The sequence below is a fragment of the Pholis gunnellus genome, assembly GCF_910591455.1.
Source record: "Pholis gunnellus genome assembly, chromosome: 4".
Classification (NCBI taxonomy): Eukaryota; Metazoa; Chordata; class Actinopteri; order Perciformes; family Pholidae; genus Pholis; species Pholis gunnellus.
Window position 1 is genome coordinate 26,613,804 of NC_136530.1, and position 22,476 is coordinate 26,636,279.

Genomic DNA, 22,476 nt, shown 5'->3' on the forward strand with positions numbered 1-22,476 from the left:
ACTTTGCATCATGTCTCGTCACTTGACAAAGGTGAGTGCAATAGGGTGGTGGCACACTCACGCAACAGTTTGCAGAAGGACAACGGTACCATGAAGGAGCAAGCAGAAGACGTGGTCAAAGGAGCAGCGAGTCCGGAACCAAGTAATTACTCAGCAGACGCAGACGAACCAGTAGGGAGCAGCTGGAAGGTAAGTTGGGGCCAGGAGGAGGTTCTTCCCATTTCACTCACTTGCATCTGTTAAATGTGAGGAGAGAGGAAACGAGGAAATATGTTTTAAGAGAAATGAGATGTCCTTTCCTCTCAAGCTCTCAATTTTCTGGTCGGTCTACGTTCCTACTCTCACCTCTGGTCACAAACTCTGGGTCGTGACCGAAAGGACAAGGTCGCGGGTACAAGCGGCCGAAATGAGTTTCCTCCGTAGGGTGGCCGGGCTCAGCCTTAGAGATAGGGTAAGGAGCTCGGACATCAGGAGGGAACTTGGAGTCGAGCCGCTGCTCCTTCGTGTCGAGAGGAGTCAGCTGAGGTGGTTCGGGCATCTGATTAGGATGCTTCCTGGAGGCCTCCCACTGGAGGTTTTCCGGGCACGTCCAACTGGGAGGAGACCCCGGGGAAGACCAATTTCTTGTAGCTGCCTTTAAGTTAAGTGATGAATGCATTTTTTTTTAATATTGTTATTATTTTTGTTTATTATTATTTTATTGTTTTTAAAAAATACATTTTTATTTTATTTTGTTTTTTGTTTTGTTTTGCTGTCTGAAAGGCCTAGTTTTTGTATCTGTGTATGGTGTTGGTGTGTTTGGACAAATAAAAGAAATCTAATGCAAGAACATTAATAAGTACTGGACTTAAGTACAATTTTGAGATACTTGTATTTTCTTTTCATTCTATTTCCTTTTTCTACCCACATTTCAGAGGGAAATATTTGCACAGAAGACATGAAGAGTTTTACTTTTTTTTTTTAAGTACTATTACTTTTATTACTTTAACAGTTTCCTGAAAACGTTCCTGATTATACTTTTTACTTAAGGACCTTTACTTGTAACTGAGTTTTTTCACAGTGTAATATTAGTACTTTTTCTTCAATGATGTGAATAAAAGTTGTTTAATGAAACACTACACTGAATAAATCAAAGGTTATTTAACAAGGAAACTGCAATAATAATGATTAGTACTACTTATTAATAGATGACTAAAGAGTCTGAAATCAAGTTTTTCGATGGGATGAGCTGATTGGCTGGCCTGAAATCATGCCAACGGGCAGCAGGCACAGGTAGAAAACCTCTGAAATCTGTTCAAAGTAAAGTCATTTGAAGAGTGAATGTTTGTTTTATATGGTATTACTGTTGTTAATAAGTATTGGAATACAGACCCGTGTTGTGAGCCGAAACATGTGCACCCTGTTGCAGACTGCCGTATTGAAGACGTTATTTAATTATGGGTTGGCACTGCCACTGTGAGTATGTTTGATAGTGACTTTTATGCGGTGAAAAGGATAATCCTGCAAAAAGATTTATACTTATTTATTTATCTTATTTGATGTAGAATAGTTAAAAGTGCAAACAGTAAATACACTTGAAGGATTTTACATTAATTAAATCGCTTAGTGACCTCATTGTCATGACAACAGAGCCCACTATAAAGTCAAAGTTCAAGGTAAATCAACTATTTTTTTACAGTCAGACTCATCACATGTCTCAACACTACAGCCTGAAACATTCACCCAAATAGTTTAAGACGCCTTAATTAAATTAATTAATTAATTACATAATGAATCATTACATACAAGTAATTTAGTGTTTGGCTATTCACGTTCAACTGTGGGAAAGTGGCAGAAATATGACTTTATCACAGTTATATATTATGTCCCTTATTTAGGCTATTTGTTTATGTATTTAATTTAGCTCTCCTTAAATTGATCGCTGTAGCAAACACATTTAAAAACGCGCAACTTTTATTTTGAAGGCGAGCTTGTCTCTGTTTCTGTCTCTCGACTTCCTTGACTCAATTTTCATTCTTAACGTTGGATAATGGAACGAGTTGTTGTTTTGGTGCGTTGAATTGCATTGCACGTGTTCATTCAATGCAACAATAACACAGACAACCCGTTAACCGCGTTTAGGCAGCATCGGCTATCGAACAACGAACTCACACGTAGCAGAATACATGGACACAAGTAGACCAATTAAATTAGGCAATACCCGTATACTGACATTGTATACATACAATGTGAACAATGGCACAGGAATTATACTTCGTGCACGGACCTTACATAACCCATATCTAATTTACAATATTGTCAATTTCAGAATTATATTGTAATATTAGTTCATGTAAAAGGAGTCAATGTTGAACCTTATGCCTACAACTATTTTGCAATTGCTCAATACTGGGTGCCACCCATTCCAAACACGTGCATGGGCCTGGCGCAGATTTCGCCATGAATCCAAAAATCACCAGACTTCGTGGATATTTTCTTTCACATACAAAAAATATCTTTCTTTCATTTTCTTCTATCTATTTATTTTTTTAAATACCTATCTCTTCTGTGTTCTGTGCTTTGCTCAACTAATAAACAAACAAACTATTCATTGCAGCGGCCACTTGAATGGCAAAGGGTCATACGGTCATGTGCACTGCACCTTATTATACACTAAATCTCCCCTGCTGTGATTATGACTTGTTGCTGTTGAAGATAATCCTCTATGGTTCCACTCCCAGTCACTACGCGGCGGTAAGGAGTGTTATGTTGGCCAACGGCAAATAAATGTCAAGAAGAAGAAGATAATTCCCGTTCCGTTTCCAGGGCGATTCAGTTGGCGGCTGAGAAGCGCCAAATCAAAAAGCCTGACGGGATAACAACTAAAAAGTAAAGGGTCTGTGTGATGGAAGCCATTGCCTCTCAGAACTAACCGGTTTACTAACGAGTCAGTTTACTAACTCAGTGAAAAGCGTGTTGATGTTGAATACAACATGGAGGAACTCTTCAGCAAAGGGTTGCAAGTGAACGTGAGGTGCAGGGACTGTGAGGAGAGGTAAGACTGCAGACATTGACGTGAGATGACCTATCTTACCAAAACCTAGCTTTCTATATTTCAAGACATCTTTCTAATGTGGTTATGTTGGCAACACGAGATGGATATACATGCTACTACTAGGTGTACGTTAACCTGTAACTTCACTTGGCGTTATTGTAACTACATTAACAAGAATAATGACCAACCTTGTGGGTCCGTGTACCTTTTGATAATCGTGTTTTATCGTTAAATCGAAAAAGGAAAATACAGAAATGTCATGGCTTTTTCGTTTTAATCCAAAAACGAGAGAACCAAACTAAAAAAACGAGCCGAATTTGGTTTTTGCCTTTGAAAACACACGCAAAGCACGACAGGTAACCCGGAAGTAAGAATATTTCAAAATAAAAATCAAGGCAATAGAATGACCGTATGCAAGCAATTCTTATATACAGTCTATGATGCAAACATATACACGGGTAACATCAGAAGAAAAATTAATTACTGTAAATAAATAAACTTGGGCCGTTTTGAGTATGTAAGCAACAGTAGTTGATTAGTGGTGGTTTAATATTTATCCATGTACACAGCGACAATAAAGTTTCCGATTAATCATTGTTTGATGCAGTACAGTTCCTAATATAGTTAAATGAATGTCATTTTTGTGTGTGCAGGGTGGTTGCTGTTAGTATTGGTATTTATTTTTCCACCGTATTCTGTTCCTTGAGTGAAGGCAGAGCACAGCCTGTAGAAGGAGATGAAGAGTAAATGTGTTTACCATTTCTACCAGTAGATGGCAGGATAAGTGTATTTACACCAAAGATTTTGCCATATTTACCTGTGTCTTTGTTAATTATCTAGGTTATTGATACATACAATTTGCAACCTAGTTGTGTACATCATGTATTTTCTTGCTATGTTTACGTCATGGGCATGTGTTGTTCATGAAGCAATACATAATGACAATTGAACAATAAAAAGACGTTTGGTTTATTCTTATTAAACACTAAGCATAATAGACCTACCTCATGGATTTATTTGTCACACTTAAATCCTGATTGAATGGTTCAACAGAAGAGGTCAAAGAGCCACGATGAGCAGATATAATGTTGGTTTTATTGTCATTGAGATAAAGAAAGTTTGACTCTAGAATATTTTATATTTTTTCCTAATCTCACAAGAAAAGAGCAAAAAACGGATTCATTGGTTCTCTTTTCTTAGTAAACACATTTACTCTTCATCTCCTTCTACTCTGCACACACAAAAATGACATTCATTAAACTATATTATGAACTGAATTAATCAAACTTTATTGTCGCTGTGTACATGGATAAATAAATATTAAACCGCCACTAATCAACTACTGTTGCTTACATACTCCAAACGGCCCAAGTTTATTTATTTACAGTTATTTATTTTTCTTCTGATGTTACCCGTGTATGTGTTTGCATCATAGACTGTATATAGGAATTGCTTGCATATGGTCATTCTATTGCGTTGACCTTTATTTTGACGTACTCGTACTACCTGTCTTGCTTTACGTTTCTTTTCAAAAGAAAAAAACAAAGAGGGATTTGAAAAAAAATAAATATGCTTGTTATTTGAGTTTGGTTTTCTCGTCTTTTCTTTTTTGGATTCAGACAACAAAATAACGGAAAAACGGCTGTGCTTATCGTTTTTTTGTTTTCATTTTTTGTTTAAAATGGAAAACAAAAAAATCATGGTATTTCTGTATCTATTGTTGGAAAAAGAAAATGGATATAAATAAAAAGAAATGGCATGCTGTGTCAGAAAGAAATGGCATAGAAATAATAAGAAATGGCATGCTGTCACAAAGATGTGGTTTATGAACAAAAAGATGTCTGCTGTCAGAGTGCATGTTTGGCTGCAGAAACCAGGGTGAGGTGCATCATTGTAAATCCCTTGGAGTTGTCCTCTCTTCTCTTGTCCGATACATCCGTGGAAGAGCATAGAGATAGTTTAGGTTGACATTACAACACAAGTCTTGGTCTAAATTGAAATTAAAGCCCAACTCGGTAAAAATACATGTATCGAAAGCCATCCAATTGTAACTGAACACACGGCTATGCAGTAGATAATTGGCTTTATTACCCAACGTGAATTGATGGGGTACATTTTCTTTAAGTTGTCTTGATTTTCACTTTAATATATCTCTTGAGATCCACAACACCTTGGGAGAAATCACACTGATTGGAGTAGGGATGGGTATTGTTGTTTTTTTATCGATACTGCTTATCGGTTTGGTTCCTTATTGATACTCTTATCTGTTCTTTATGATTATTTTGCGAAAGAAAAAGACAATTTGCACATACATCAGGAGTGCTGTGCCTGTCTGACTGTGGACTTTCACTTTCAAGCGGCTCCTGCCATATGAAACGGTATATACAAGAGATACATACCACTGGGGATCGGCATATGCCGCTGAATCACAGTGGCATACCATCGTTCACTTTTCAATCTGCATCACAAAAAGGAGAAGAAAACCGGAGTGGTGGTTCCCATTTTCAAAAAGGGGAACTGGTGACTGCTCCAATATATCGGGGTATCACACTGCTCAGCCTCCCCGGGAAAGTTTATTCTAGGGTGCTTAAAAGGAAGCTAAAACCGATCGTCCAATCTCAGATCCACGAGGTGAAATGCGGATTCCTTCCTGACCATGGAACAGTGGACCAGCCCTTTGCCAGTCATTGCAGGTCTGTTGCAGGGGTCATTGGAGTGTTTTGTGGACTTGGAGAAGGCCTCCGTGTCCCTTGAGGAGTCCTGTGGGAGGTACTGCAGAAATACAGGGTACCTGGGTCGTTGGTACGAGCTATCCAGTCCTTGTATGACCAAAGTAAGAGCTGTGTCTGTAAATTTGCCACAAAGTCAAATGAGTTTCCAGTGCGTGTCGGCCTCCAACAGGGTTGTCCCTTTTCACCAATCCTGTTTGTGATTTTCATGGACGGGATATCATTCTTTATGAATCCATTTTTATTTGTTAGATTCATATGAAGCAGTTTATCCTTTTTAATTTCTTAATTTTACAGAAAAGCAAACATCCGTGTCACCATTGAGCTTCAGTTGACAAACAGTCCAGTACACAAAAGGGTGAGTAGGAGTTCTGCATAACAATATAAATAGTCTTATCTGTATTTTTTAGTCGTCCACTAATTGGAAAAACACTTCTCAGTGTAACCTTTTTTATGTTTATAACAGCTTTCGGCCTGCTCACTTAACCTCTGGTTGTTTTTGTTTGTATTAGGATCTTCTAGTGAGACTAACAGATGATACTGATCCATATTTTCTCTTCAACCTCTCTATATCAGAAGAAGATTTCCAAAGGTAAGTACTGGTAGAGCTCTATACATTTCAATGCTCGGTGTTTGAACTCATGTCATGAACAGGTTTTCTTCAACTTTCTCTAATGTTGTCTTTCTTTCTTATTGTTTGTGTAGCTTGAAAGTCCAACAGGGGCTACTGATAGACTTTGCATCATTTCCTCAGAAGTTTATTGACCTGCTTAATCTGTGTTATTCTGAGCAAGAGTCAGACAATCCAAGGTAGGAAGAAAACCACCACTCAACATTACACTGTCCTACTGAATAAACCCAGCTTCACATTATATAAGGATGTGTATCAGTCTTACTAATTCCATTGCAATTCATTTTCTTTTACATATATATTGTGAGATATACAAAAAAAGATGAGTGCATTTGGATAATAACTCTTAAGATTGGTTTCATATTCCTGGAGAGAACTTGACATGCTTGTAATTGCTTTTTTATCAGTTGATAAAGTTTTATCTGTGGGATGGACAAAATATGTATACACTGTAGTCCAGTGAAACAACACCAGACTACATGACTGTTTTCTTATCTTTTCCACAGGTTTCTCCTGCACTTGTCAAGTCAGTCTCCAGTGCTTGAAGGCCCTGCCAACTTCAGTGTTGTAGAGACAAATGCATTCAAACACCTGAACCACTTGTCTTTGAGGCTTTTTCACGGCTCTGATAAAGAGATTAAAGACTATCTGGCAGTGTGTCTCTCCTCTCTCAAGGTTGGCTCATTCATCAGAATACTGTAGAACTGTGATCAAACTGAGGTTTGTCTTGTGGAGGTTTGCATAGGGATACTTTAATCGTAACAATCCCAAGAGCTTTCATGTCTGTGCTGTTTGTTGAAGTGGTTGACAATTGCTCATTGTTCGTACATTTCCGCCAGGTCAGTTTAAGTAGTAGTAATGACTTGATACTCTTGTAAGAGATCATAGCAAAAGCAAATCAATAGATCACAAGGAGAAATGTCTTCTAATTGGAAAATCAACAGATATGCCAACCTTCACCTGGATATATTTGGAAAATAATTTATAATAAGTACTGGTTTCAGTGGAATCATCTAATCTAAGCATCCATAATGTTTTTCATGTAACCCAAGCCCTTTTGTCCTAAGTCATGTTTGTTAAGACATGTTTTCTCAATGTTTCAGGCAGAGAAGCAGGCCCTAGAGATGAAGCTTCAGAAGACTGATGAGGATCTGTCCAGGCAGCTGAGTTATGCCCAACAGGTGTGCTTCTTATCTATTCATTAATAAATTCACCTAGAAACTAATCAAACTTCAAATGTTCCACATCTTTCACATTCAACTTTCACATCCTATTAAAACCTATCTAATTATTCAACATTGTTTGAAAACCGTCAAACGTGCTCATCAACTTTAAAACGTTTACGGCACTTTGGACTTTTTTAAAGCAGTTCAACTTTTTAATTTCTTCAAGATTCAGGAAATTGTCAGAGCCTCTGAGATTTTACCAAATGGGGTGGGATGGAATGGGGGACTAGAGAGCCGCTGTAAAATCCTCTTGAAATTCAACTTGCTCTAACTTCCGCAATGTTCACTCTTTATTAGTGGTGTAACGGATCACCCCTCACGGTTTGGCACACATGTGAACCACGGATTAATTTCTTTTCTTTTCTTTTTTTTACAGTTTAATCATCGTAGTATGAAATAAAGTTTTACTACCCCTCATACTTTTTCAGGTAATACGTCTCTAAATATCTATGCAGAGTTGCAGTGAAAAGATATAAAGCAGTAGTGTGTGACGGGATAAGGGTTGTGGACAAAATGGTATTTAGGCATTGTTAAACGAGAAAGACGTACGACGACGGCAATACATCGGGCATGTCCACACACGTAAAGCGCCACCATCCTGGTCTGTCAGCGACGGGGACCAAGGCACAACAGCAACAACAACTTATCACCGCGGCATTTAAGAAACCGTTTGTGGCAGAATCAGATCAGGCTGAAGCTATTACCAAATCTATATTGGTTATTGCTACAGACATGAGATTGTGGAAAACAAAGGATTTCAAAATGGAGAATATCCTCCACCCAGGGTATTCTATTTCCATGATAGAATGCCATGACAATTGAATGTAATGAGAGCGTACGTTTGGATTGACAATTTGATCAACCAATCATATTTGGATGTGTAGCCAATGGGTGTATTCTTTCAGAATTTTCCCTGCCCCAGGGTATTCTAGAAGTACCACTCACAAAAACTAGCTTACTGCTAATTACTGCTAACGAGCTCAGTTCGACACAAGAGGCTGTACTGCTGGGAGTGCCTGTTGTTTGGGACAGACAAGAGTGCATGGAATTGGAAAGACTACGAGAATATCAACTATATGAAAGGGGTGTAACGGTTCACAAAATTCTTGGTTTGGTTCAATACAACACAGTGGTGGCACTGTTTGGTACGTTTCCATACAGCAGAAATGCCAAATCCTCGCTGGTGAGACTCTCGAGGGGACGTGTCTGAAGCGTTTTGTAGTCCGTGACGTCCGGCCGTCTGTTGTCAGAGCAACAGCAGGAACTTTGGACATTTGATTCTCAATAGCATTAAGCATGTTAGTACAGCCTGGTTTTCCACTCCAGAGTAGGGTCTCATATCCACGGCTATAAATATAACAATCACCGTGGCGATTGTTATATTTATGCTTTAGCCCTGTTTGAATCAGTAGGGAACAGCTACTTAAATGCCGCGGGGAGAGTTTGTAGCCTGTGTGCTGCTGTTGGTTTTCCTGCTAAGCTAGTTTAGCATAGCGTGTAGAATGTTGTTTTTCCGTGGTGGGAGTATCAGACAGCACGTTGTCTGTTATGTCGGGTGGTTTGCCTTGTTGAGCACATTATATTTCCCACAATTTAAGCTTCTGCATTTCCCAAATGCAATAGTATTATTCAAATGTATTGTTCGGTTCGTAATGCGTACCGTACCGCGAGCCTCGTACCAAACGGTTCAATACGAATATATGTATTGTTACACCCCTACTATTTCACTAAGGCTGCACAAAAACACAGCAGGTCATCTTAAGGCAACGAGAGCTGGACGCACAGAGACAGAGAAGCAAAGATGCGAAACGGTAAAAAAAAACAGTTTTTGAAACGTCATTACCTGGAGCTACTAGTAGAGCGAGTCATCCACTCATCACAGGGTTGGCCTGTCCATGTGTCCTTGACACTGTACCCGATGGGCAGGCCAGCGCCGTCACTAGCAGCGTATGAGTGTGTGAATTAGAGGTCAATTGTGAAGCACTTTGTCTTTTTAGGTAGAACAATGTTCTACAAGTATAGTTCATATATGGGAGTGGTTGAAAAATAATCTGTTTAATTCATAACGCATGTATTTCTCTCACAGACGCTGTCTGAGAAGACTAAAGAGTTAGACAAACTGCGCTCAGAGTGGACAAGTCAGACCAGCTCTCTGTCCAGCCGTCATTGTAAGGAGTTACAATCAGAGAGAGAGAAGGCTCTAGAGGTAAGACTCATCTGCACACACCATGTTTCTGATGCCAGGTTGTATTAGCTGTGATGTGTTATTGCTTTCTCAAAGTTCTGATGCTCTGCCAAATGTGGTGTTGTATTTAGTGATTTATTAGTATTCATCATTTATTTGTTTGGAACTAGGGATGGCGGGATTAACCAATGAGCACGGCGTAACGTAATAACCATAAGAATTGAAGAATCTATGTGTGGGTGGGGGTGGGGGGGTTGTACCTGAGGCGTTCAAATATAATCTTAATGTTAAGATGCAGTTACTCCATGGGGCTTTTATTTTGAAAGGGTGGGATTGGATGGGGGAGAGAGGGGGGGAAAGGAGACAGAATCATAATATTTGACACACATACACAGGTTATTAAGTTACAGGCTTCATCACAAGCGTTCCAGTTAGAATTCACGCTGTGGGGCTTTTATTTTGAAAGGATGGGGCGGTATTACAATGCCTTTGCATGAATATCTCCAAGTCATTTGTTTATGCGCGTGTGGGCCTTTTTCAATACCCAAGTTCACAAGTACGGACTTGTGAACTTTTGGAGTATGGACTTGGAGTCTGGACTCCAGAGTCCAGAGAACGCAGTACGGACAATTGGACCTGTCAAACGCTCCCATTATTTCTTTAGAGATGCATACCTTTTGTTTGAGATACATACCTTTGGAAATGAAGGTTCCCTATTTGGAACTAACTAAGCTCATGGATGAACGGCAAAGACATGCGTTCTGCATCAGGACTTGTAAGAAAGGTTTATGTGGTGTCTTTAGTTACAGAGCAGACTTCAGCAGCAGACGGAGCTGCTCCGTCAGGAGCTGGAGAATTCTCATAAGAAGAGCAGCCAGCAGCTCCACAGCAGACTGACAGAGCTGGAGGCCTCCTGCAGAGAGCTGACAGAGAGGAAATACAAGAATGAGTCTGTCATCAGAGACTTGAAGATTAAACTAGTGGGTGTAGAGGAGGTAAGTGGATGGGGAGGCTGGATGTGGGGGTGGGGGGGGGGGGGGGGGGGGGGTGTTAACAAACGGTTTACTTTTTACAAAAACAGTACAAACTGGCCTCTAAAATGAGCAGCAACGCTTGGGTGTGGGGCTCCCATTCCGTGGTGTAGTTATTCTGTTATTTTGTTCACTCCTGTAGATTATACAGATTATTTCAAGAAAGATTATTGACGCTGGGACTGTTTTCCTGCTGTTATGTGTGTAGGAGTGCCAGCGTTCCAAGCAGCAGATCCTGTCTCTCAGGAGGGAGAACAGCTCTCTGGACACAGAGGTCCATGACAAGGAGCGTTTGGGGAGCCAGCTGCAGATGAGAGTGGCTGTTCTGGAACAGGAGATCAAAGATAAGGATCAGCTCATGCACCGCTCCAAAGAGGTGCTGGAAGCTACTCAGCAGCAGAAGGTAAGAGCAACTTCAGCTGTGTTTTTTTTTTTATTTGCCTGAAAAGCCAAAACGACAACTTGAATAACCCTGAGACACTTAATATCATATCAACTTCATCTATTTCATTTTTAGAGGTACAGTTCACAATTCAGAGAGCAGTTATTTTCTGCAGGCACAGTTTTGTCCCTTTAATGCAGTGGCGGGCCGTGCATTTTATACCTGGGCCTTCAGTGGTGTCCTCCTAATAACCTCATTATGACGCCACAGCTACAGTTATTTGTTTCTAGGAGTGTAACAATACACGTATTCGTATTAAACCGTTCAGTATGAGGCTTACTAACTGAACAATATGTTTGAACTAGTGCATTTGGAAAATGGAGAAGCTTAAATTGTGGGAAATATAATGTTCTTTCGGTGGAGCCACTGTGCTCAACATGGCAACCCACCCCAACGTAACAGACAACGTGCTGTCTGAACTAGTGCATTTGGAAAATGGAGAAGCTTAAATTGTGGGAAATATAATGTTCTTTCGGTGGAGCCACTGTGCTCAACATGGCAACCCACCCCAACGTAACAGACAACGTGCTGTCTGACACACCCACCACGGAAGAAAATCATTGTACTCTGCTGAGGCATGTTTGTTCTGGGAGACACACTATGCTAAATTGTGCAGGAAAACCAACAGCAGCACACACGCTACAAACTCTCCCCGTAGCATATAGTTAGCTGTTCTCTACTGATTCAAACGGGGCTAAAGCAATTGCCACACAATCCCCATTTCTCCAGACCATAATTCTTGCTTTGTAAAAGAAAACAGATACATGAATACGAGCATGACTGGGTGCTTCATCATTAACTGACAGTGCATATAGTCAAATCAATGTAATTAACACAATAACGAGCAAACTCAACAAGAACCAGTCACATATATGACAACAAAGCATGACAAATCAATCCAGCAAAACTGCGGTGCTAAAACACAAATTCCACCACACAATCAAGAGCATGGGCCATTGAAATATTATTCACATCAGAGGGAACAATATTAACCATATCATAAAAATGACACCAGACAAATTAACACAGTAGTACGCTACTGCAGATGTAAAACAAATGCAGTTCACTTACCACAGCTGCTGTTCACTATTTAAAGACAAAGTCCATCCTCCTTTCTTTAATTAAAGAGTTTAATGACAGAACATCGGTGGGGTTCAGTTCCAGCCAGAGGTCCTCCTGAGAATGTGTTCGTTGAGTTGTAGATCCACTCGGGTCTAAAAAAGTTTTCAAAGGCACTGTAGCTTGTTAGTGTCTTGTCGTGCTATGGTTTCTTGTTGCTGCCTTGGTTAGCAAATCTAGCCTAGCTCTAAACACTAAGATGCTCAGTTGCGAATAAAATGCATTCCCAGCCATAAAATGTGCACAGCTTCTATGACGCTGTTAGCCAGAAATACCGTTACAAATCCTTTTCCTGGCTGGATCAGGGCTGCTAGCTGTGTGGTTGGCCGACCCTTTCTTACGATGTCCAGCTTTTCTGGAAATGTCCTTCTCCAGAAAGGCGTTGCCAGTAACTCCCAAATCCGTTTCTCCTCCTCCTTCAGCCATTGAGTGTTAAAAAACAAAGCTACACCAAGCAAAATGCTAAAAATGTCATGTCAATGTCATAACTTCTTACATATCGTTGAACTTGAACTCTTACTACTACTACTAAGTTCTGCTAGCTAGCTTCAGCTTCACAACAGTCACGCTAGCCCACTGACCAATCACACCGCACGTTAATGCTGAGCTGCACGTTAATGCTGATGTACTTGTAGGCCACCTAGACAGCTCTGACATGTTAAAGAATACGCCCAACATGTCAAACTAACAATCTGATTGGTTGAATACTATGATGATCAACAATATCGGCCCCATTTACTTAAAATGCAAAGGCTTGCTAGCAGGCCTTGTGCCTCTCTTCTTAGAGGCTGGAAGCAGAGCAACTGAGGAAGAAAGAAGCTGTGCAATGAGAAAATAAGCTAATGGGAAAAATGATAAGAATACATGTAGTGTATTTATGAATGAATGATGAAATAGCTATAACTTTCTGATTCTGTTTAGCCCAGCAGAGAAGGCTTTGCAGGCCCTGACGGCCCGCCACTGGTGAACACTCACAATGTCAATAGTCAAAGTACTATTTCACATACAGAGTGAACAGATAAGGTTGAGTTCGAGCAACAGGCCACATATCCAACTATTATCACAATACACATACACAAAGTAATCACAGAAAGCTTCTCTTTTTTGCATGACCTGCGTGTCACAAACTATTACAAAGTTGAGGCTGCCAAAACAAGCACAAATACCCTGCCTCAGTGATGTGAATATACATGACTACATTTGAAATTATGGATATGATTTTACATAAATATATTTAAAGCAAACATTCATTTTTCTCCCACAGTCTCATATCCACGGCTATAAATATACCTTTAGCCCTGTTTGAATCAGTAGGGAACATCTCTCCCCACACCTAAACGCCGCGGGGAGAGTTTGTAGCGTGTGTTCTGCTGTTGGTTTTTCTGCTAAACTAGTTCAGCATAGCGTGTAGACTGTTTTTCTTCCGTGGTGGGCAGCACGTTGTCTGTTACGTCGGCTAGGTTGCCATGTTGAGCGTAGTGGCTCCACCGAGAGAACATTATATTTCACACAATTTAAGCTTCTGCATTTTCCAAATGAAATAGTATTATTCAAACATATTGTTCGGTTTGTAATGAGAACTGAACCATGAGCCTCATACCGAACAGTTCAATACGAATACGTGTTTTGTTATTAGTGCTGGGCAACAATTACAATTTTTAATCGCATGATTTTTTTGCGATTAATCGCATAGTGATTGCAATAATTAATTCAAAAGTAGTGTATAGCACACTTTTATTTTAAAAGTACTGCTATATGAACAAAAGTGCAACAACATTTGATTTGCAAACACTTTAAACAAATCAGGTTTTTTTTAACAGCAGTATTGTCTTTACACAGTTATAATACAGTTATAATGATTCTGATAATAGATATTCAGCCGGTGTTCACAACTTTATCTTCATGTGTGTAAGAGATGTAATTTTAAATATACACCTTGAAAACGGCAAACCTATCTACGTCATTTTTTTTTGTTATGTTTGTTAAATTCTCATTAATAACTAAATTATATGCTTGTTATACATATTCCAAACAAAACAACTTTAAAAACTAAAAGAAATAATTTAAATGAATAATTTATTTTTGGGGTATTTTGGTCAGACATGTGCAACGCTGATTACCGTAATATGTTTGGTATTTGTTATAAATGTACGTTGGTACATAGAGGGTGATAAGAAGCTGTACAAGGAGGGACTTAGGACCCAGGGGAATGTAAGTGAAGGAAACAGGAAAAGACGGAAGAGCTCTTCCTGTCTCTTCGCCACACAAACGGCTGTTCACCGCTCGCGGTCGGCCGGCCGGTTCTTGTGTTAAAAATGTCCGCTTAATAATACAAATAAAACTGCGTTTGTTTTCTAGGAATCAATGGAAGAAAATGCTGAAAGTAAAGAACTTCAGGTTACAAAACTTGAGGCAACGGTGAAATCCCTGTCTGAGGAGCTGATAAAGGTTTGCTATGGTTTAAACCTACAAGTGAACACACAAAGAAACTGTTACCCATCAGTATCCCTCAAACTGGCTTTGTGGCATCTATTCATAGATTTAGTTAATGCATCGCTCTCTAAAGAAATGTTGCTGTTATTTAGCATTGATATAAATGGGGTGTAGAAAATAATAGATGCACCTGTTGGTGTAACTAATAAACTAGCTGAGTGTATAACTGCACCTTATGTTTCAATACGGTCCATTCCAGTGTCTTACTTCCTTCTATTTCTTTGAAATCCAGGCTAACGGTATCATTAAGAAGCTGCAGGGAGAGGTTCGAGGCCTAGTTGGAAAAATAAAAGTGAAAAACACTGTGACTGTGTCACAGGAGAAGCTCCTCCAAGACACATCAGGAAAACTTGAGAAAGTTGAAAAGGATCTACAGAGCACTCAGCAGCAGCTCGTCACCAGGGATGAGCAGGTATGTCTGCATTTCGCATGTAGCTTTCTTCATCTTAACAGCGCTGATGCTTTTCAATCAGGAGTCCACTTACGCAACAAAACTCTGATTTTAAATTTACAATTATTTCAATATGCTTAATTCTAGATGGCGATGATTAGAAAAATAAACATGTTTCAATTTTTCTTTTGTATGATTAATATTATCAGTCATGTTGGTACTGATACTAACATCAGTAATGATCAGTTAACTTCCATATCGGTGCAACTTTATAAAGTATCTAATCCTAATAATCTAGTTCGTATCGTCCATCCCCACCTCACCTCACTTTTTCTTATCTTAAATGTGTGTACTCTGTAAATCACTTGTTTGACAAAACATCTGAAACCAAAGGGAAGGAATGTATATTTTATACTTATTACATAATGGTGCCCCCTGGTGTCTTTGCATTCATTTGTTGAAGTAGTGTTTATTTGAGATACAACTATATAAACACATCTTGTCCTGCACTGGCCTACAAACTAATGTTCCCTGGTTGAGAGGCACCAAACCAACATTACACAGGGAACATCAGTTTGCAGGCCAGTTGGCATATTAACAGGAAAGACGCAGTTTGATGTTAACTGGATTTGTGTATTACAGGTTTCAAAACTGAAGGAGCAGTTGGAGACAACGGTACAGAAGCTAAATGAAAGCAGAGAGGTGATGAAGACAAATGAGAATGGTGAGGAAGCTTGTCTCACTTAGGGGGGAGAGCCGGTCGACCTTCAACCACAAGGTTGGTGGTTCGATCCCCGGCTCCTCTGTCCTCACGTCGTGTCGGTGAGCTCCTGCTCACAGTTCATGAATGTGAGGACAAGAATAAAACTGATCTTTATACACTCACGGGATAACTGATGGGTCCTCTAAAGTCAGACACGTTGTAAGACACATAACTTGTGTTTTTACACACACAAATTCAGTAACCTCTTTAGAAAATGCTGAAATTCTATCTCCCCCTTCTCCCTCATAGACAATCCAGCAGTTATACAAATGTTGTTGACTGTTGGTCCCCAGATGTCTCCTACTTAACTGAAAAGTTCATTCTCAGTGCACATTCCACATGTCCCTTACATACTGGACCACTTTGCTTCCAGCTAGTTGTGATGTCACAGAGTTCTGCTTGTACATACATATACAACAACTGCGAATCAAGGTGAGCACAGAGGAATGTTTCAAACTCTGCACATTCTGGTCAAACTTTAGAGTCACGTAACAAGAAGCAAAACAACTATTTTAACACATTTAGCCGGACCCTGAATAATGTTGGGATCTGGCAGGCGCGTGTTTGGTTATCAGCAAGTATGAAAACTAAATTATTGACATTAATATAATGATTAATATCAATAAGATTATTAATTAATATGATTATTAATAACGGTGCACAACCCTGAGATCAGGGACCAATAAATGAAAGTCTCATAATTAGTATTCACTCAAAATGTCAATAGTCACTATTCCAACAGGGAAGGTTTGAATTTGTGCACAGGCCACGATATCCAGCTATTATCACAATACACATGCACAAAGTAATCACAGAAAGCTGCTCTTTAAAGTATAACAGTTTATTAAATTCTAATAACATTGATCAAGTAAATAATAGTATAAGCTAACAACAACTACTATAATTACAAGCATACTATCCAGAAAAAACAATCCTGTAGTGAGGGTGCACGTGTGTGTGTGTGTGTAGGGGGGAGAAGCAAGAGCAAAAGAAAAATGGCAGCCGTGGCCTCGTAAGTGATCAGGAGACTACAAATTGGCAAGGAGAGAGGAAACTACCAAAAAGACATCTCGTCTCGTAATGTGATTACGCAACGCAAAACTACAAAAATGGCCACGATTGTTTCACGGAGCAATGAGGCACACAATAGAGGCTTTTACACACCTCGTGCGTCTGAGATGCACAACCTATATGAGTGTATGTGTACGTGTGTGGGGGGGTTAGTTTTAACAATAAGGAAAACACTCAAAACAAGGCAGATCCTCACCGCCGCAGTAAAATACAGAAACTTTTACCTCATCACACAGAAACCCGACCAGTGAACTCAGATTCAGCAGGCACGGCACTGGTCTTTTAACTGATAGTTACAGTTACCAACCTTACTCGCGGTGACTCATCTAAACATAACACTATTACAGCAACATTGAATAACACTCTTAAAAACAGCATTGAAACACAAGTATTGCAGCAACAACACAACAGTGACTTTTACACAGCACTAATTTAACTCAGAGGTCTGTAAACATACACAATAACACGTAAACTTCAAACAAAACCAACAAGGTTACAAACACACTATGACTTATATCTGCCTAGACAAAAGCCTCTTACTTTGAGATTTCTTCGTGTCGGGTGTTTCTTTGAATTTCTATCTTATTCGGGATCCGGCACTTCACTCATTTGGTGAAGCTGCGCTGCGATAAATCTTTCGTATGGCAGCGGGAATTCTTCAGAAGTTAAGGGAGTTTTCTCCCTTATGACTGGCAAATGTCGACTTAAATGGGAATGTGATTCTTCCTTCTGCAGGTTAAAGTTGGCAGAGTACGGGGCAAGTTGTCCGCTTCTCTTTCACATCCAAAACAAGCTATTGTGTGACCAGCGACTGTAGAACTATTCCAAAGTTTTCTTAAGAACACAACGTTGTTTGTGCCCCCTAGCATGCAAAATCTAATCGTGTGGGATGCCCCAGAGCTGTAGATAGCGCTGATGTTTATAAGTCTCAGTGACATCATCGCTATATCACAGGGATCCCCCTCGTCCAATGAGACCTCAGTGTTGAGTTTGGACTAAAGATTTAACGTTTGGTGGGGTTTGGTGTGATTTAACCCAAATCAGGCTGTTGAACTGTGAGATAGGCTCAACTCCCTTTGTTCCTGCCACATGGTGAAGTCCCAACAATAAGATAAGCAAAGTTCTGATCCAGATAACTGACACACCCTGACTACTGCTTCTGTCTGTACACGGATGTGTGCTGCACTTTAGAATCTGACCGGCATTCAGCACTAATTATCAATACTTGACCATTTCCATACCTGATACACACATTTAGCTCAGCAGAATAATGTAGTTGGGTTTCATACCCATACACTTCCTTTTGTGATGCTCATAACTTTAAAAAAATATATATTTATATAAGAAATGAGCAGCAACATCTTTCACCAGTAACCGTGTCTCTGGTTCCAATGAAAACTATTGTCATGAAGCATGTAAGCAGTCCATGTGTGGACAGTGTGTTCATTTGATTTCAATGACTTTCTAAGCACATAGCCATACGGCTGAAAAGCTCTGGTGTATTTCTGTCAGCAGAAAGACGTAACAGTTTAAAGATCAGTCACAACAGTGAACCGCGGCACTTCAATACTTCCTGACATTAGATCTCACACTTATGACGCATTATAGTCATTATAATACATTGAAGATCAAAAAACCGTGTCACTTTTTGAGCACGCTCATCTTCTGTGCTATTGTTCTTTTACTACAGTTATAAATTGGCTCAACAAGCAGCTAAATGAAAAGCAGCTCTCCAGAAAGTCACAGTCTGCTGAACCTTTGGACAGGCCGTCACCTCTATCCACAGCAACAGGACTAAAGGTACACTGTAGTTCACATGAGCAGTACTGTCACACTCCACTTACAGTACAGCAACAAAATTAATGATGCACTTTTCCCTCAGACAGGGAAAAGTGCATCGTCTCCTGTTGATCAGCGATCAGTGCAGCAAACCATCAGACACACGTGAGTATATTCTTTCTTTCCACAGTATACACTTGTGTATAGACTGTACAATACAGTCATTCTAAAGAGGACTAGCATTTCACTGTTTACTTATTCAAGCTTTAAATCAGAATTGAGTTTCAAAGTCCGCTCTCTGTTTTATCATGTCGGTCATGTTTGTTGAGGAATTTAGTTCAACCATTCAATGTCATTTTCACTGTGTTCTTCTTGTCCTCAGTGGAGACTCTGCAGGTCTGGATTCTAAGTACTTTGAGAGGAGAGATGATAGCATCCCAGTCTATGGTCTGTCATCTAATGTGTTTCACAAAGGTAAACCGCTCATGATTTAGCGCTTCACAATGAATGTTTTAGCAGGGAAACATTGTGTCTTCTAGCACCACTGTGCCGTGAGAGATCGTCAGGTGTGCCGTGGGTAAATCTCCAATTTCACTTAATCGGTCCCAAAACGTATTATTTAGTTGCTGCAAATTGCCCATTGTTGAGCATCTGAGCTGCAATATAGTGGCTGAGTAAGTGATAAATACTCTTCATGCCAGTGGGTGGCAGGATCAACAAATTGAGAGACTTGTCATTAAATTGTGTATATATGCTGTATTATGCTACAATGTGTCATTTAGTAACTTTTTTGGTTGTTTGTGTGCCACGGGATCTTTTTATGTAAAAAATGTACCGCGGCTCAGAAAAGGTTGAAAAACACTGTTCCAGCGTTAGTGCAACCCCCCCCACCCCCACACCACCACCACAACCACAACCCTAAATGCTAATTTGAAAGTCTTTTGATTAACGCGTCCATTTCCCAATTTGTTTTTCTTTGTAGAGTTCTCTCCGCAAACAAAGCCCTCCGTAGCTTCTGCTTACTTCTCTGCATGAAGCAGTAGCAGGTGGAGTCATGACATCACACAGAATTTCAATTCAACTCCAGGTGGAAGTGAAACCATCACAGGCTCCTGTTCTAATCTGTCACTGACGTGCTGTGTTAAATCACTTTTTAGGTAGCTTCTATTGCTGTTTTAATTTGTGTGCTGATGGTTTACACATCTATCCTCTGATTTGTGGACACAGTAAATGCTGTTACACCTTTCTGAATGGCAGTGATCATGGAGAATGTAATAAAGTCTTTAAATTCAAATATACTATTTTTTCTAAAAAAGTATATGAAGTTTGCCATCCTTTTGTGTTTATTTTGTTTGATTTGCTGTTTTATTTCAGTTATGAAGTGTAGTTTTTAATAAAGTGTTTCCATCCTTATTGCTGCCCATAAGATTTCTAGGGTATTTACTGCTTTAAAATCTACATTTAATTAATTTCATCTCACTTCAAGTCCCCTTAAAATATTGTGTGAAATAAAATAAAAAAATGGTGCTGTTCAGTATTTGTCAAGTATGGCTATAGAGTCATCTAATGCCAGAATTTGGGACTTAATTTCATTTTTAGGTGGCACACTACTCACACATCTTTAAACTACATAATACAGGAAACACTGCGCGATGAGGTGGAGACACAGGTAAATCGAATAACATGTTTATTTTGCAATTCCATTGACTAAAACTATAATTTTCTCCAATCTGATTATAGAATTTGTAGAATGTGAAGATTTGTTTTGTTTGATATAATCAGAACGATGCTTTTAAGGAAGTCCTATAGCGGAGCTTAGCCATGTTATCCGCACACGGCAGGTCAATGGAAGAAGTTTGCACCACAAAGATTGACACTTTGACTGTTTATTTGACAGTTGTAGAAGCCTCAGGCCTGGCCTCTTGGGCTGGTGGTCAGGAAGAGACTCGAGTGCAATCCCTGGCAGGGATGGAGTGGTCCTGGGGGGGTGCGGCCTTTCTTGGCCAGGAGGGCCAGCATGGGGAGAAGGCCCATGACCAGCAGCTCAGGAATGGTGACCAGGGCCCACAAAACCCTAAGAAAAAACAAAGAAAAGACGAAGAAAAAACAGTTTAAACTCTTCAAAAAGAGTTAACTAATGAACACAAAACCCTAAGAAAAAAACGAAGAAAAAACAGTTTAAACTCTTCAAAAAGAGTTAACTAATGAACACAAAACCTGAAGAAAAAACAGTTTAAACTCTTCAAAAAGACACATTAACTAATGAACACAAAACCCTAATATGAAGGCAAATCAACTGTAAAAATCTCTAAATGAGATGCGTGTGTAGAGGTCCCGCGTGTGCAAATCAAACAGCAGCGCACGTATTTTACTTTGGCGAGCTCTTTTACATCGCTCTTTTTCATCCACTAATTACTTGTAAGTGAGTTTGGCAAACAGTTCATATACAAACAATGGGTCCTAACCCTGGCTCCAGATCCTTGACCGGTTTAAGGATTTGGAGTCAGGGTTAGGATCACTGTTTGTATATTAACTATTTGCCAAGTAAGTCCTTACTTGGCAAACAGTGAGTCCTTACTGTTAATATACAAACAGTCGTTCCGAACCCTGACTCCAGATCCTTGACCGGTTTAGGGATTTGGAGTCAGGGTTAGGATCACTGTTTGTATATTAACTGTTTGCCAAGGAAGTTCCCAAACTTAAATCACTTACAACTAATTAGTGAAAACTTATTCAGATCCTCTACTGCAGTAGAAGCAATTTTGCTCGCACGGATCTCACTTACGGATTACACATGACATCTATTGCACTTCTGTCCATCCTGGGAGAGGGATCCCTTCTCTGATGCTTTCCCACAGGTTTCTTCCTCTTTTCTCCCCGTCAAAGGGGTTTTGGGGGGAGTTTTTCCTGTTTCGATGCGAGGGTTCTGGGACAGAGGATGTCATGTGAACAGATTGTAAAGCCCTCTGAGGCAAGTTTGTAATTCGTCATTTAAATAAAAAAATAAAAATTTTATGTGATTGAATTATGTCATGCTTGTAAATCGTTGTTGAAAATTCTAAGTTGTACTACTGTGATGTTTAATATTTTAATGTGTAAAAATACATTTTGATGTATAAATTCAGGGACAATCACTGATGAGTTCTCATTTGCACCCAACAGCCTGAAAATATACAGTAAGCTGGCTCAACTGATTTGACATGTTGGTCCAAATATAGTGTCTTTAGTCTGTTGGTCATCTAAAGAGAATAATTCAATTAAAAACACCTGAACATTACTTTCTGCAACATTTTGCTGGTTTAGTATGAGTCTAAAGCGGCTTGAGAACTTAAGGCAAGGTTCATTTAATGTCACAGCACCTTTCAAACTGCAATTCAAGGTTTTATGGCAAGGAAATGCATTAGAAAGGTTAATATATCCAGCATCCCGCAGCAGACGTGAGCAGAGGGCTGTAAAGACCCGCTGACGACATCATCAACTGTCTGCAGAGACCCGAGGCCCCGCCCACGCTGCTGCACAGAGCGCCAACATTTGTATAGTATTAATTATCGTTAATATTATTTATTCATTCAGATGCATCGA

General features: G+C 39.6%; 1 protein-coding gene across 4 annotated transcripts; it reads left to right on the top strand.

Annotated features, from left to right (window-relative positions):
• The first annotated feature begins 2,818 nt into the window (after positions 1 to 2,818).
• sass6 (SAS-6 centriolar assembly protein) lies at positions 2,819 to 20,437 on the top strand. Of its 4 annotated transcripts, none has more exons than XM_079158384.1 (16): positions 2,819 to 3,034; positions 6,061 to 6,121; positions 6,276 to 6,355; positions 6,469 to 6,573; positions 6,901 to 7,069; positions 7,498 to 7,575; positions 9,707 to 9,826; positions 10,609 to 10,800; positions 11,045 to 11,239; positions 14,756 to 14,845; positions 15,123 to 15,302; positions 15,924 to 16,005; positions 18,806 to 18,915; positions 18,998 to 19,059; positions 19,277 to 19,368; positions 19,877 to 20,437. In XM_079158384.1, the coding sequence occupies exons 1-16, from the start codon at positions 2,973 to 2,975 to the stop codon at positions 19,927 to 19,929; spliced, it is 1,731 nt and encodes a 576-aa protein (XP_079014510.1). In that variant the 5' UTR covers positions 2,819 to 2,972; the 3' UTR covers positions 19,930 to 20,437. The 4 variants fall into 4 exon arrangements, with proteins under 4 accessions (XP_079014510.1, XP_079014511.1, XP_079014512.1 ...); XM_079158386.1 differs by having other exon boundaries at positions 2,959 to 3,034; positions 6,558 to 6,573; positions 19,877 to 20,436; XM_079158387.1 differs by lacking the exon at positions 2,819 to 3,034 and adding an exon at positions 5,730 to 5,867 and having other exon boundaries at positions 6,558 to 6,573.
• Positions 20,438 to 22,476: the final 2,039 nt, after the last annotated feature.